Source organism: Halichoeres trimaculatus, unplaced genomic scaffold (genome assembly GCF_033239565.1).
Source record: "Halichoeres trimaculatus isolate MK-OKI-2021-1 unplaced genomic scaffold, fHalTri1.1 fHalTri1_scaffold_3, whole genome shotgun sequence".
Classification (NCBI taxonomy): domain Eukaryota; kingdom Metazoa; phylum Chordata; class Actinopteri; order Labriformes; family Labridae; genus Halichoeres; species Halichoeres trimaculatus.
In genome coordinates this window covers 37973313-37989368 of record NW_027437181.1, presented here as the reverse complement: position 1 = coordinate 37989368, position 16056 = coordinate 37973313, and the positions used below count along the sequence as shown (strand labels likewise).

At 43.6% G+C, this 16056-nt stretch overlaps 1 protein-coding gene across 1 annotated transcript; it reads left to right on the top strand.

Annotated features, from left to right (window-relative positions):
• Positions 1-9850: 9850 nt before the first annotated feature.
• On the top strand, positions 9851-12569 carry LOC141788017 (E3 ubiquitin-protein ligase TRIM39-like). The gene is made up of 2 exons (XM_074666802.1): positions 9851-9914; positions 10937-12569. Exon 2 carries the CDS (start codon positions 10947-10949, stop codon positions 12567-12569), a length of 1623 nt encoding a protein of 540 aa, XP_074522903.1. The 5' UTR covers positions 9851-9914; positions 10937-10946.
• The last annotated feature ends 3487 nt before the right edge of the window (positions 12570-16056 follow it).

Sequence of the window (16056 nt, the reverse complement as noted above, 5' to 3'; positions counted from 1 at the left end):
ACGGCGGCATCAACTGAAATACAAGGGGTTGCTCTGTAGACTGTGTGGATGGGTATAACATGTAAAGGTCTTTGCACACTGAGTACTTTTTTTTTTTTTAGATGTGTTTTTTGGATCCGTTATCCCCCCCAAAAAATAAGTCACACACAGGCACCTTGCACACTAAGTCTGATACGTTTATTTTTGCATTAATTGTAAAAAAAATCACAGTTCAAGAAAAATGAAATCATCAAGCAATTGATCCTGAGCAGCGGCTGTCAGTATGTTTGACGTTTAACAGAAAACAGACTTGCCCTGTCAACTCCTGGCTTTCTGTAGAAAGTTGGAATCTCTTTTTCACGTTCTACCTCTGTAGCTCTGAGATCAAGCTTTGCAACCAACCCTGGCTTGAATTCATTAATGTTAAGCAAGTAACATCGAAACATTTGCACATTAAGAGAAGATTCAATTTGTAAGACTTCAAGAATTCACATTCTGTACATGCATGTATCGACAAGAAATATGTCTCACTTCACAACAGTCAATGTGAACTTTGATCTCGGAGTATCTGCACAGTAAACACACTCCACCATAGGCCTGGTTGTCTGAGAATTGAGGCTCACATTGAGAGGATTCTGGCATAAACAAGAATAAATAATCAAACAATTTTAGAACAGTGCATGGAGGACTTTGTTCATACAAACTGTCACTGTGAGGGTTTCTGGCTTGGAATTTGATTGCCTAACTATCACACGCAAAAAATTCAAATACTAGATCCTAAACAAATTATTACCTCCATGTCAACATCTCTTTGGAGTTGTCCAATGTAAATAACAGCTGCCACGACTCCAAGTTCTTTGGGGCAGAAAAACACAGATCTCTCTTCTCATTTCTAAACTTCATCAGAAAGTGAGGAAGCTGAAAAAAGGATCATAAAATATGTTACATGTGTCTAAAGTGTCTGGATGTAGCTGCATTTGCTCCTTATTGATATCAAAGACCAAGGTTACCTGTAATCAGTTGTGCCCAAATGCGTTACACACCATCAGCAGGCAGGTGGCAGCAGAGGGCTTCATCCCCTAAACTGGGACATGAGCTAGAGGAGTATAGCACTGAGGTAAATCCTGGTCCTCTGAACAGGGAGAGCTGTTGGACCTGGGGAAAGAGTGTGGGCTGGTCCAGGTGGAGAGCGACACTGATCTCTGTGAGGTGGAGATGAAGAGGCAGCAGTCTCTGGTTATGTTGTAGTGTGGTAGGGAGTAGGGCTGCCACAAACGATTATTTTGATAGTCGACTAGTCACCGATTATTTTTTGCCATTAGTGGACTAATCAGATCATACATAAATTGCAGCTTATTGTACCAGCATACAGCTCATTAGTTTCCAGCTTCAAGTGTTTAAGGTATGTACTAAAAATTAAGACAATTAAGATGATAGTTCATTCAACTTTTAATGAACTTTGCAGCTTGTAGCAGCATTTCTGACATTCTTTTAATGTGATAGTCCGTCACCAGCCGAGGTGTGCATGTTGTTGGCTTTGTCACAAAGTTGTCCATTGAAGAGGAACACGTTTTTTTGGCGCTGTAACGTAGCATTATGAAACATTAGCGTCATCACATTTTCTATTCAAACACATCGCTATAAAGTAGGTAGCTCACTGTTGACGCTAATGTTAGCAGCTAAGTAGCCAATTAGCTTTCCAAGATTGTCCTTCTTCGTCCGAAAATAAATCCGCCACGACGTGCTTTCTTTTCAGATGCTCGTGCATCGCCATCGTGCTGCCATGGAAGGCCATTTCTGCTTTGCAGATTTTGCATTGCACACTTTTCTCCTTTATTTTGGAAAAATGCTCCCAAGCTTGCCATGATGCTGCTGGGCATAACACTTTCGGTGACATCACGGGTGACCTCGGATACCACTTCTGCACATGTGCGTGAAGGATAGAACAGCAGACAAGATAGCCGAAAGTACAGCGGCAGTTTTGAGGGGAAAATAAGGTTTAAAAATATATTAAAACGACGACGTCGATTATTAAATAAGTCGTCGACGATTTTGATCGTCGACGTCGTCGTGACTAGTCGACTTATCTTGGCAGCCCTAGTAGGGAGGCACTTTGATGATCTGAAACCAGCACTTTAAGCTGTTTCAGTTCATGTGCTGCATCAGCTTCATGTTTTAATGTTGGTGAAATGCTCTCATTCAGGAAACAGATGTTTTTCTTGTCTTATTTTTTTTTTTTTTTAGCTAAAGTGATAATAAATCAAAACTTATGACCTCGTGTGCTTGGTAGTAACTCACACAGACAGTAACGTAATAAAACATGGCATTAAGAATAATCTGCAGTGTTAAAAACCATAGAAGAAGCCAGTGCCAGTACAGTTTAGTGGTCTAGGTTTCTTGCCATATAGGCAGCCTGGGTTTGAGTCTAGCCTGCAGGGCCTCCTCCACATGTCATCCTCCACTTCTGCCCCTGGGTCTTGCCCTATTCATTGTCCTATCCTCTCAGATAAAAATCATTAAGCATAAATAATGCTTTTAAAAATAAGCAAATAAACAAAAAGACAGAAAAAGACTTTTTTTGTTATAAACAAATGAATGGATTTATCCATACATACAAGTTTTCATAAATTTAAGGTATGAAGGAAGCTGTACATTTTAAACATAATGGTATGACACAGCTGACAGTGCTCTGAACTGGACTATTTATTGCTGTCTGTCGCCATCGTGTGGGCTTGTTTTGTATGTACATGGGGAAAAAAGTAGCAATTCTTTTGTACTTTCCTGCTCACATGGTTTTCATTGTCTTGGTTTGTAGGTCAGGACACATCAGAAAGTTAAAATAAATTAATGAGAAAATCTTCATTACACTAACTGACAATACATGTTATTAAACGTCTGTCTGTCTGTCTGTCTGTCTGTTTGTCTGTCTGTCTGTCTGTCTGTCTGTCTGTCTGTCTGTCTGTCTGTCTGTCTGTCTGTCTGTCTGTCTGTCTAGCTGAGTGACATCGGCTGCTGTCAGGAAAAGGTGGAGGCTAAAGAGCTGTGATCAGCTGACAGTACCGGTCAAGCAGCCACATGACAGCAGCTGATGTGAGTCAGTCTGAAGGAGGACAAGGCTGCTTGTAGGTGCTGTGGATGACACACAGTCACACAAAGACAGTCAGTCCTGCTGCAGGGCAGACAGGTTTATGCTCAGTCTTTTGCCATACAGATGTGTCAGTCACTGTTAATAACTCACAGGTGAAGTTTCTGTTTCTGTATCTGCTCCACAGACCCCTCAGAGGATCAGTTCCTGCTGACAGACATGAAAATACAGAGAGTGCTGGTGTTGTAAGTGATGTCTCTTAGCTCCTGTGTAATATATATATATATATATATATATATATATATATATATATATATATATATATATATATATATATATATATATATATATATATATATGGCGCTGCCCAAGTAGCTGCCTGTTGCAGCAGCTCTCTCTTCTTTGTCCGTTTCTTGTAATTTTTTTTGTCTCTTTTTCGTCATCTTTGTATTTGGAGTGGATCATCACTTTGTATGGTTCATTGTCGGTCACGGACACCAAACTTTTTGTGGCTTCGGCGATATTTTTTACTACTTTTCTCCTGTGTTTGTCTGGAGATCCTACATGTAACCATGGCTGCATTGTTTACATGTGAAATTAGCTGTTAGCAGCCTGTAGCATGTCAGTGCTAACTAGTGTAGGGCTTGATGATTTCCCTCGAGCTGAGAAGGAGGAGGTGAGGACGACGTGCTGGTTCTCGGGTGTGAGCTGGGAGGTGACGACGTGGACCTGTCCTTCCATCCATCGTTGTTGGGAACGTGGGATCTATCTCCAGTGGGATGGACGAGCTAACCGTGCTAACCCAGCGGCATCGTGCTGTTCACAGACGTGGCTGACGGAGCTGACATCGGACGCCGGCGACACATTGGAGGAGCTTCACCTGCTGTGAGCAGACAGGATCCAGGAGACAGAGACTGAACAGACTGCTGAGGAGGCTCAGTCCTGGACCCTGTGGAGGTGGAGACTGGCTGGGCTGGAGAGTGGTGGACGGGCTGTCGTCATCTAATTTCTTATGGACCTTTTTACACTTTCTATACACTTTCTTACTTTTGTTTTCTTAAATGCTGCGGTGACTCCTGAATTTCCCCTCGGGGATAAATAAAGTATTTTCTATTCTATTCTATTCTATTCTATATATATATATATATATATATATATATATATATATATATATATATATATATATATATATATAAATATAAATATATATTAGTGCTGTCAATAGATTAAAAAAAATCACTAATTAATCGCACAATTTTCTGTAGTTAACTGAGATTAATCGAGATTAATCAAGATTAATTTATCAATCAATTAATCATGATTAATCTCATTTTTCTACCAAAGACAGAAGCTTGTAACAGATATTTACTTGAGTAAAATTGTGGAATTAATGTTGAATCAACATAATCAACACAAAGGCAGTATATTTAAATTCTAAGACTATTTTATTTAAAAGCTTTCTTTGATCTCTCAACATACAGTTTCTCTCCTGTGAAACACAATCAACATTGACTCAGCATTTGATTACATCCTTCTTATATCTGCGGCACTAACAGAAATAAAAACAACTTAGGCCTTCATTAAAATGCAGATTGGCTTAGAGGACAATAATGTCTAATATGAACTACCAGTATTAACAACAAAAATGTGTTCCATCTTCATATAAGTTAAATTTCAAAGGTGCATGAGTCAATTAAAAAAGAAAAAGGAAAGATACTGCTAAAAATACAGAATGTTTAACAATTTTTTACCCCATAAAGATAATTTGGCTCAGTCCTCTGTACCCTCACACACACTCTCTCTCTCCCTTTACTTCACTCACACACACTTTCCCTTTGCTTCACACACACACCCTCCCCAAGAGGTTACAGGTCAGCTGTGACAGGAAACAATAAAACTGCTTTTTTTTAACGCGTTATATATTTTAAATTAATCTCCAAAGTTAAAGCGTTAATTTTGACAGCACTAATATATATATATATATATATATATATATATATATATATATATATATATATATATATATATATATTGTTTTGAGATTTAAAGGTAGGGTCTGCAAGAATTTTTGTTTCTTGTCAGTAAACACAGATTCAAACTGGGCTCTTCCTACTTGGATAGCTCGGGATAGCTCCTTCCACTTGCTAATCAACATGCAAAGTCACTTGCACTCTGGGCGCGCTGTGATTGGGATAACCGGGCTTACTATCTGCCCAGAAACGTCCTGATAAAACCAAATACACTGCTCATAAAAATAAAGGGAAAACTAAAATAACACATCCTAGATCTAAATGAAGGAAATATTCTTATTAAATACTTTCTTCTTTACATGGTTGAATGTGCAAACAAGAAAATCACACAAAATTTTCAACAGAAATCAAAATTGTTAACAAATGGAGGTCTGGATTTAACGTCATACTTAAAATTAAAGTGGAAAAACGCACCATAGGCTGATCCAATTTTGATGTCAAGTCAAAATGAGGCTCAGTAGTGTGTGTGGCCTCCACGTGCCTGTATGACCTCCCTACAACGCCTGAGCACGCTCCTGATGAGGTGGCAGATGGTCTCCTGAGGGATCTCCTCCCAGACCTGGACTAAAACATCCACCAACTCCTGGACAGTTTGTGGTGCAACGTGGTGTTGGTGGATGGAGTGAGATGTGATGTCCCAGATGTGCTCAGTTGGATTCAGGTCTGGGGAACAGGCGAGCCGCTCCATAGCATCAATGCCTTCATCTTACAGGAACTGCTGACACACTCCAGCTACCGGTACCACCAGCTGGCCCGGGCCACCCTCTCGCCTCCGGCGTCCACTCAGTCCCCCTGTGTGCCTTGCGCACCTCTCGGTCCCGCGCACCCACACTTAAGCAACCCCCTTGCCAACTACACCAAACAGCCGCGTCCCCAAGAGACCCACGGCCCTGGTAGGACGGACCGCTCCGGGCCCCAGGGCCAACCGCACCAGCATATGGTCTCACAAGGAGTCTGAGGATCTCATCTCGGTACCTAATGGCAGTTGGGCTACCTCTGGCAAGCACATGGAGGACTGTGCTCCCCCCCAAAGAAATGCCACCCCACACCATTACTGGCCCGCTGTCAAACCGGTCATACTGGAGGACGTTGCAGGCAGCAGAACGTTCTCCACGGCGTCTCCAGACTCTGTCACGTCTGTCACATGTGCTCAGTGTGAACCTGCTTTCATCTGTGGAGAGCACAGGGCGCCAGTGGCCAATTTGCCAATCTTGGTGTTCTCTGGTTAACGCAAAACGTCCTGCACGGTGCTGGGGTGTGGGCACAACCCTCACCTGTGGAGCCCTCACACCACCCTCATGGATTCGGTTTCTGACCCTTTGAGCAGACACATGCACATTTGTTGTCTGCTGGAGCTCATGTTGCAGGGCTCTAGCAGTGCTCCTCCTGTTCCTCCTTGCACAAAGGAGGAGGTAGTGGTCCTGCTGCTGGGTCGTTGCCCTCCTACAGCCTCCTCCACATCTCCTGATGCTCTGGCCTGCCTCCTGGTAGCGCCTCCATGCTCTGGACACTTCACTGACAGACACAGCAAACCTTCTTGTACAGCTCGCATTGATGTGCTCTACCTGAGCCACTTGTTTGGGTTGTAGACTCAGTCTCATGCTACTACTAGAGTGAAAGCACCAGCAGCAATCAAAAGTGACCAAAAAACCAGCCAGAAAGCTCAGGAACTGAGAAGTGGTCTGTGGTCACCACCTGCAGAACCACTCCTTTATTGAGGGTGTCTTGTTATTGCCTAAAATTTCTTCTTTTCTGCTCTCAACGAAGGCAGATGCTTTTCCTCTAGCTCCCTCCTCCCTATCTGCCTGCTCGCTCTTGGTCTGTCTCTGTCTGAACTATCAGAGGCCTCTCTTTGTATTCTTTCCAAAACCTTAAACCATGGATTTGATCAACTGGTCTCTCAACACAGCTGATCAAATTTCCTCAACAAGGAAACTGGGCAAAGGGGAGCCCACCTGCACCGTCAGAAAGTTTGAAGCCAGATATACGATTGACTCCTGGGATACCTGGAGGACCATATGCCTGTCGATCCTTTCCATTGTGAATGTTGAAGATTTCTACATATTTGGAATTATGATAACAGGTTTCCTGCTGTTTGGACCTGGCGGTTTCCTGTTTTTTTTTTTTTTTTTTTTTTGCAAACTTCAGAACACGCAGGCAGCACTTTTGAGATATAAGCTGCCCATCACTGAGGGTTTGTGTAGGGCTGCCAACACTCAGACTCATGCGATATGTGAACTTAATCGCAGGCAGGATGTGATTTCTGGACTTCTTCACAGGATGGATAAGAACTTGGAGAAGTTTAAGCTAGGCTCGGCTGTAATGAGCCACCAAATTAGGTTATTTGGTACGCCACAGAGTTGACCAGTTGGGACTATAAGGCAGACGTAAAATTTCAGTGTTTTCGCCGGACCCAAACAATCTTTATCTCTCTTTGGCTCCTCCACATTGGCCTTGGTAGGCTGATAAGCACCCTTCTCTCCTCTCTAGATGGAATGCAGACAGATACTCTACCCCTCCCATCCCCCACCTTTCTCCTGTAAAACTTGTCTGTGGATCAGAACTCTTCGAGATCGTCTTAACAGCAATAGCTGTGGCCTCGCCTTGCCTGCGCACCCAGCGCGTAATGAAACTCAAACCTAAATATTTTCACAACCAAAGACCCAAACACAGTCTTTTCCCTCTATAAATAAAGCAAAAATTCCTTTTCAACAAAAATGATCCCAATTGTCCTTTTCGAGTCCTTTTTAAAATGTCTTTCAGGCAGTTTGTGGGTCCATTTTCCCAACGAAAGCCGTAATGAATCTTCTTAAACCCTGAAAATAATCCGCACCAGAAAAAATCTAACCCCCCCCCCCCCCCAAAATGTGATCAATCAACAGAAAAACACTGGTATACCAGGAAAAAAATGCAAAAACCAAACGTTCTCATCACCCCTGGAAACAACTTAAATCCACCCAGTCGTCGGTCTGTGCGCCTCCTGGTCCTGGAAAGCGATAATCCACGGCATCCGTAGGGATTTAGAGGCACGCTCAAGTTAACACCTCTGGGAGGCTTATTTTAAGATTAATTCACCTTTTCCCAGACAGTTTAATACTTTTTCCTAGGTTCCCGGCCCTTTTCACCAGCACGCCTGTTTCTTTGTCTTTTTCCCTCTCGATCGCCTCTTCGCCCCTTCCCTGACGCAACATCCTCCTTTTATAATTTGACATACACACCCACGCACATACATAGACATACATACCAGCACACACAAACATACACGCACGCATGCACACAAACACACACACACACACACACACACACACACACACACACACACACACACACACACACACACACACAAACACGCACACACACACATAGACAGGCTGTTGATGAGGAGACATGAGGAGACATGGCTGGGCACCAAGATCTTAGGTGAGGACAAAGCTACCTTTGGGGGCGGTGCAGACTGGGAGGAGCCATGGCCCATGGCTGAAAGGGGCGCCACCACAGGGACCACCCCAGCCCAGGCAGACAGGAGGCTCCACACCAAGGTGTAGAGCTCTCTAGCCACCAGGGCCGGAGCCATCCACGGGACAGCGCCCCAATCAGTGGGCCAGAATCAGCTCCTGGTGTGGCAGGCCCCCAGGAGGAAACACTGGAAAACTGAGGGACTAAAATATTAGAATGAGATAAAAAGTCTAGAAGCTAAAACTGAGGGAATAAAACAGTAGAGATTAAATAGATCATGTTAAATCAGGGACCATAAGAATAGAATGCCACCTCACGTTGAGTTTTAGTTCTTACTTGTGGTATTGTGAAAAGGCCAGCACCGGAGGACCTCAGGGTCCGCGAGGGTTGATAGGGTAAAAGTATTTCAGATAGATAAGATGACCCAAGACCGTTAAGACACTTAAAAACTAATAAGAGAACCTTAAAATCGATCCTGAAACGCACGGGGAGCCAATGCAGCGATTTTAAAACAGGCGTTATGTGCTCCCGCCCTCTGGTCCTCGTCAGCATGCGTGCAGCTGAGTTTTGCAATAATTGTAAATTGTGCATGTTCTTTTAGGGAAGACCAGAGAGCAGGGCATTACAATAGTCTAAACGACAGGAGATAAAAGCATGCATCAGCACCTCTGTGCTGGCCTGAGAGAGGAACGTCCTTTCTTTTCTTTTCTTTTCTTTTTTGACCATAACCCAAATCAAGAAACAAACAGGTACCCTATCTTACATTTTTTTCTCTAACAGGGATTTATTTTCATTTTACTGAAATCCTTTCATTCACTTCATTAATCTCACTTTCATTCATTTCAATCACAACAACACTTTCCTCATTTAATCAAACTTTCTTTTTCGGTGACACTGTCACAAGGTTAATAAGTTTCAACCTAAAACTGTTGTTGTGTAAATGGCCCTTCACATGCAAATACAGTCCATTGTCCACCACTACACAACACACACACACACACACACACACACACACACACACACACACACACACACACACACACACACACACACACACACACACACACACACACAGCGGGTCTGTCAATAAGAACAGCTCCAGCAGAACCTTCAGGGGGCTTTGTCATGCCAAAGGACCTGAAGGGGTCCTCTGCTCCCAGCTGTCCTGTCCTGTGAATGGACAAACAATAGGCAGTTTGCTCTGGAAGTCACATGACCCACAGAAGAGGTGGAGGCTGTTGGATTAGGTCACATCCCCAAGTGGGTGAGGAGGTTTCTTTGGGTGACACACAGGTCCCTGTGAGGAAGGACTGACAACACTTCGATCCAGCATTTCTGTTCAAACCGTCCCCACGTTACTGAAGGTGAGTTCTTCTCCTTCTTCTTTTGTTCACACTACAGCTTCAGCATGTCAGAACCAGAACAGGACCTGTATCATGAGGAGGTCTACGGACTTCCTCATGGGTAGATGAAGCTTCTGCTGTAGAGTCAGAGAGTAGACACCCTGGAGAAGGTTTTTAGACTGAGACAGTCTGAGAGTTGTGTACACCATGGTGGAAGCAGCCTTGTTCACTGGCAATCACACAGACACCACCACACCACCACCACCTGCTAGCTTAGCTTCAGATCAAGACGGACTTCTGTCACCATATCTAAAAAATTTTTTGACTTTGTAGGGATTAAAGTCCCCCCCCTACAGGATGAAGTGCCTCCTGTGTTTGCTGAAAAACAACAAAACAAAGGCGTTCCAAAACTCACCATCAGTCATAAAAAAAAGGGAGCAAAGGGTGAAGGAGGGATGGTGGATTAATCTTAATGAAACTTGTGATAGAAACTTTTACTTTAGGTTTCTAAGTAATTTTAATTTGAGCTACTTTAAGACTTTTACTGAAGTGAATTATTTAGTGGATGACTTTTACTTTTGCAGGAGGAAATTTCACCTGAGATTACTTTTGCCCAGGTATATACACACACTCAACAACAAAAGTGATAGGTTTAACATTTCTGTGTGATCTGTTTGTGTTCTGTGTGTTCATGAGTTTAGGGAACTTCAAAGTACCGCTGTTAATCATTTTAGGATTGACCAATCAGTTCACTCATCATATGTTAACTCTGTTTCTGTTAATGTTAGTCTATCATCACGTCTTTATCAGCAGAGCTCTTGAAGTAATGGATTGTTAAAGAGGGGATTGTTTAGGGGTGTGTTTTTTCTTTCATTAGTGTGTGGGGGTCATTAGTGGCACCAGTGGGGAGGTGTTAAAGAGGCTGCTGTTGCAGAAGGTGTGAGGACCTCTCCACAGCTCAGGACTGGAAGATGGTCTTGATGCACTTTGTGACAAACACTGATCTGTGTAAGAACACTGACCTTACCCATTCTCTTTCAAAGAGGGCTCACCATGTCAGCCACCAGCTGTCTGCTGTCCCAAGACCAGTTCCTGTGCTCCATCTGCCTGGACGTGTTCACCTCCCCCGTCACCTTACCCTGCGGACACAACTTCTGCAAGAGCTGCATCACTCAAGACTGGAAGATCAACCGCAAATGCAAGTGTCCTGTCTGTAAGAAGATCTTTGAGGTGATAACTGAGCTGCATGTGAACACCTTCATTTCTGAGATGGCTGCTCAGTTCAAAGAAGCCGCTGGGAAGGAGGCCTCCCAGATCGCCCAGCCAGGGGAGGTTCTCTGTGGGGTCTGCACCAGGGCCAGACTGAAAGCCTCCAAGTCCTGCCTGGTGTGTCTGTCCTCGTACTGTGAGAGTCACCTGCAGCGGCACCGCGAGGTGGCAGGACTGAAGAAACACAGGCTCACTGAGCCGCTGGATAACCTGGAGGACAGGGTGTGCTCCACGCACAATGAACTCATGGAGCTGTACTGCAGAACGGACCAGGTGTGTGTGTGTCACTGCTGCTCAGAGACAGACCACCAGTCCCATGACATTGTCCTGCTCAGTGAAGAGAGCTCAGAGAGGAGGAGCCAGCTGGGGGACATGAAGGCGGAGCTTCAGCTCATGGTGCATGAGCGAGAGCTGAGGATAGAAGAGCTCAGGCGGTCTGAGAGGCTCAGCGGGGAGGCTGCAGGCAAGGCGGTGGCAGCTGGTTCGCAGGTCTTCTCTGCGCTGATACAGTTTGTGGAGTCGGGGTTGAAGAGGCTGACCGAACAGATCAGACAGAAGCAGGAAACAGCAGCAGGACAGGCCGAGAGCCTCATCCAGGAGCTGACTCAGGAGATCTCTGAGCTGATGAACAGAAGAGAGGAGGTGGAGCAGCTCTCACGCTCCGATGACCACCTCAGACTCCTCCAAAGCGTCTCCCCCCTGAAGGCCTCCCTACCCACCAAGAACTGTAGGGACGTCAGCCTCCATCAGCTGTCGTATGAAGGGACCGTGGCCAGAGCTGTAGCTCAGCTGAAGGACACACTCAGCCAGGAGGCGGAGGAGCTCCTGAGAGCTGAGCTGAAGCGAGTGCAACAGTATGCAGTGGATGTGACGCTTGATCCCAAAACAGCACACCCCAAACTCATCCTGTCTGAGGACAGGAAAGAGGTGACACACAGCAACACGGTGGGAAACCTCCCTGATGGCCCACAGAGGTTCTCGTTCTGTGTGGTGGTACTGGCCCAGCAGAGTTTCTCCTCTGGACGCTCGTACTACGAGGTGGAGGTGAAAGGGAAAACTAAGTGGGATCTAGGAGTCATCAGCGAGTCGGCCAACAGGAGAGGACAGGTCACATCGTGTCCTGGGGCTGGGTACTGGATTCTGCAGCTGAGGAATGGGAACGAGTACGTGGCCCTGGCTGACCCTGATGTGCTGCTCTCTGTGAAGTCCCAGCCCCAGAGGGTGGGTGTGTTTGTTGACTACGAGGAGGGGCTGGTCTCTTTTTACAACGTTGATTCTGCAGATATTATCTACTCCTTCACCGGCTGCTGCTTCACAGAAAACCTCCGCCCGTTCTTCAGCCCCTGTTTCAATGACGATGGTCACAACTCTGCTCCTCTGAGGATCTCTGCTATTCACAAAACCTGAAACTGGAGTCCTCCAAAAACGCTTTTAGTGAACTCAAACCACCCCACCTCTACGCTGCACGCCTGTCCTGCTGTGCTCTCTGGATGGAACGTTTTCATATATTTGAACAGTACCGCGTGTTCACACTCCTGTTCTTTTCTCAGATGAATGAAAGAGGTGTGGTCTAAGTCAGTGGTTAGCAAAGTCTGTGACAGGACCACAATCCAATGTTTTATTCAACACTGTAAAAACAGAAACAGGTTAAAGTCTGTGTAAATGTATGCAAACTGAAAATCTTTGATCTGTCTCTCACATTTCTTTGATAAGACCCGAGAAGTGACCAGACCAGGATAACAACGAAACAACATCTGCACACTTATGGTCTGATTTTAGATCAATCAGCTAAGTTTGGTAATACTTTTATATTCTATTTATTTTTATGTTTCTGTTTGTAAATGGACCCATTTTAATGTACTCACACAGCAGGGGGCGCCATCTCTACCTAGTCTAATGAACAAAGCCCCTCAGAAATGGTCAATGCTCCATAAACTGTTCTTCAGAGCAGGTAGCTCCACTTCACACCTGTGTTGATGATCAGTCACATGTTCATGTGGTCAGGGAGACCTTTTTCTGATCAGAGGAGCCTCAATCAGCTCATCTCAGTCACAGTCAGGAGCCACACTGGAGCAAACGGAGCAGAGCTGCAGACTTCTGTCCATGGATTGATTTGATCATTTGTGATCAGGGTGTCTGACGCTCTGGAGATCAAACAGCAGGTCTATGAGCTGGAGGAGGAAACACTGAATGAAACTGTCTCTGAGTTTCCTTGTCAAAGTTTTATCATCAGCATGTCTTTTTAAAGCTATTTATTTCTATGTTTGAATTGTTCTCTATTAATATGTGTAAAAAAAATCATGTGCTCGCTCACCTCTGGATCCATTAAAGATGTTTGTGTCGCAGGCAGCAGCCCAACCTGGAGTTTTTCAATCATCAGACCTGAAAACAAACAGCTCTGACGGATGTGTGATGTGTAGTGTGACCAACACATGTCCACTAACAAAAACTCCACGATGAGTTATCAGTTATTTCATGTTTACAGTGAGCACCGCCAAAAAGAAAAACAGCATTTTTTTATTTCCTTTGCAAGTGGTATTAATGTCTGATAAGACTTTTTTTCTTTTTTCAAATATTTTTCAGTTCTTTAATGAAATGTCCACAGGGTGATAAACACAGGTTGACTATCAGGTGTTTACATTTTTTTAACAAAATGTGTGGAAGCTTGTATGTTTTGGACAACTAGACAAAAAAACTACAATACCCAGAATACACCAGGAATCATAAGACTGACACGAGAGATTCTCGTATAGAGATAAAGACTCTGCCCATGGGTAAAGAAAACTATACCTGCGAGGTTTCTTGAAATGAAATTAAACCAGTGATAAAAAAGACGATAATAATAATAATAATAATAATAATAATAATAATAATAATAATAATATTAATAATAACAATAATAATAATAAAAATAACAATAATAATATTAAAAATAAAAATCAATTAATTAATTAATTAGTTAATTTAAAAAAAAACTATGAACTTTTTCCTGTTTCACTGAATTTCTTTTTTACTAATTTCAAGCTTTAGTTGCCTCAAGTTTTGCTCAAAATGAAACATTTCCTGGACTTAAAGTCTGAATTCGGTTTGCATTGAGACTAATAAAACACTTTTACAGGGTAAGGAGAGCACTCGCCCAGTCTTTGCAGTGTGTGACTGACTGTGGAGTTATTTATCTGACCTATAGAAACTGAGACGTGCTCAGTCTTTGGTTACTCTAAGAGGTGGTGGGGAGAACGCCATAAATACAGCTTAGGGAGGACGGATAGAAAAACTATAGTAGAGAGGAGCCTACAGCAGGACAGTGGGATAGACAGACAAACCCCAATAAAGGCCGGTGTGAAGGCTTTGGCTGTGACGAAGACGTGTAACGAAAAGGCCCAAGTGCATGACTCAGAGTGACATCAAAAGGTTAGTCTTTGTTGACAGAAGTAAGAACCAAAAATCACAGGGAATCCTGGCTGAGATTAAACATATTATAAAGATCTCTAAATCAATACCTTGGCATTAAAGTCTGGCTTCAGAAACCAAAAGTGTCCCAACCTAGAAAAGGTCCCAACTGGTTTTTATGATCAGACATTCAGGGGGACCTGTGTTTGTGAAGTGGTCTGTCTCAACAGAGCTTTGTTTAATCATAGGGGCTGAAGCTATGGGCAGACCTTGGTGTTTAAGGGCCACTCCTACAGCCTGTCATGAACTAGTAAAGAGATCCTCATGAGATGATCTAATCATTTCAGCAAGACCTGGTGAAGACCTGGTGAAGACCTGGTGAAGACCTGGTGAAGACCTGGTGAAGACCTGGTGAAGACCTGGTGAAGACCTGGTGAAGACATTGTACTATTTTCTAAAGTGTGGTGTTTTGAGCATTTTCAGGGATTTTTACAACCAACTTGAACTCCTTCAGTCTGAATATCTTGCGCTGTTACTCCATCCCCATGTTTAAATGATGAGAAAGCAGAACATCCCTTCTTTTAGCTTTTTTCTTATTGTTTTATTTTTTACTCATTCCTTTTTTTTTCAATACCGTATTTTCCGCACTATAAGGCACTTCAGAGTATAAGGCGCACCTTCAATGAATGGCCTATTTGAAAACTGTTTTCATATATAGGGGGCACCGCATTATAAGGCGCATAGAGTAGAAGCTACAGTGGTGGCTGGGGTTGCGTTATGCATCCACTAGATGGAGCTGCGCTAAAGGGAATATCAACAAAACAGTCAGATAAGTCTGTCAAACTCAGGCTACATCCACACGGAGCCGCACATTTTCCTATCCAACTATTTTCTGTGCCGTGCGCTGTAAAGACGAAGCCGTTTCTGCCGTCCACAAAAACAGTTTCCAGAGATCAGTTCAAATGCCAGACCTTTGGGGGGCGCTGTGTTGCTCTAATAAACAACAAGAGAAGAAGCCTGGGCCAGCCTGCGGGCTAACATTAGCACTTAGCAGAATTCCTCTTTACCGGGTCTTACCGCTGTTACTTCGGTGACGCCCCCTGAACATGGTAGCCAAGATTAATCAATATTGATCCATATATAAGGCACATTGGATTATAGTGCGGAAAATACAGTAACCTGAAAGTCTAAGTTTGGTGTGCATGTGATGCAGATGTTAAACCAGGATCTAAAATCAGTCTAAGTACTGATGGTTATCTTTTACAGTCAGTTCCCTTCTGTCCTCACTGCTAGGCACAGAAACAATACATTTAACAGACATTAGACCTGGAGCTTTGGAGTGACATATAAATGTTTTTATAGCAAAGATCTGTAAAATGTTGGTGTAATAACGATAGTTTATTATGACCACAATGAATAATTTAAAATACATGCACTTACAACAATCACAGATAGAAACACGTTTGGTTCCAGAAGGCAGAGCTTCCCATTACCAAACTGAAGA

What these genes read in the sequence shown, in the direction of transcription:
- LOC141788017 (XM_074666802.1), top strand. Translation starts at nt 10,947, where the DNA reads ATGTCAGCCACCAGCTGTCTGCTGTCCCAAGACCAGTTCCTGTGCTCC.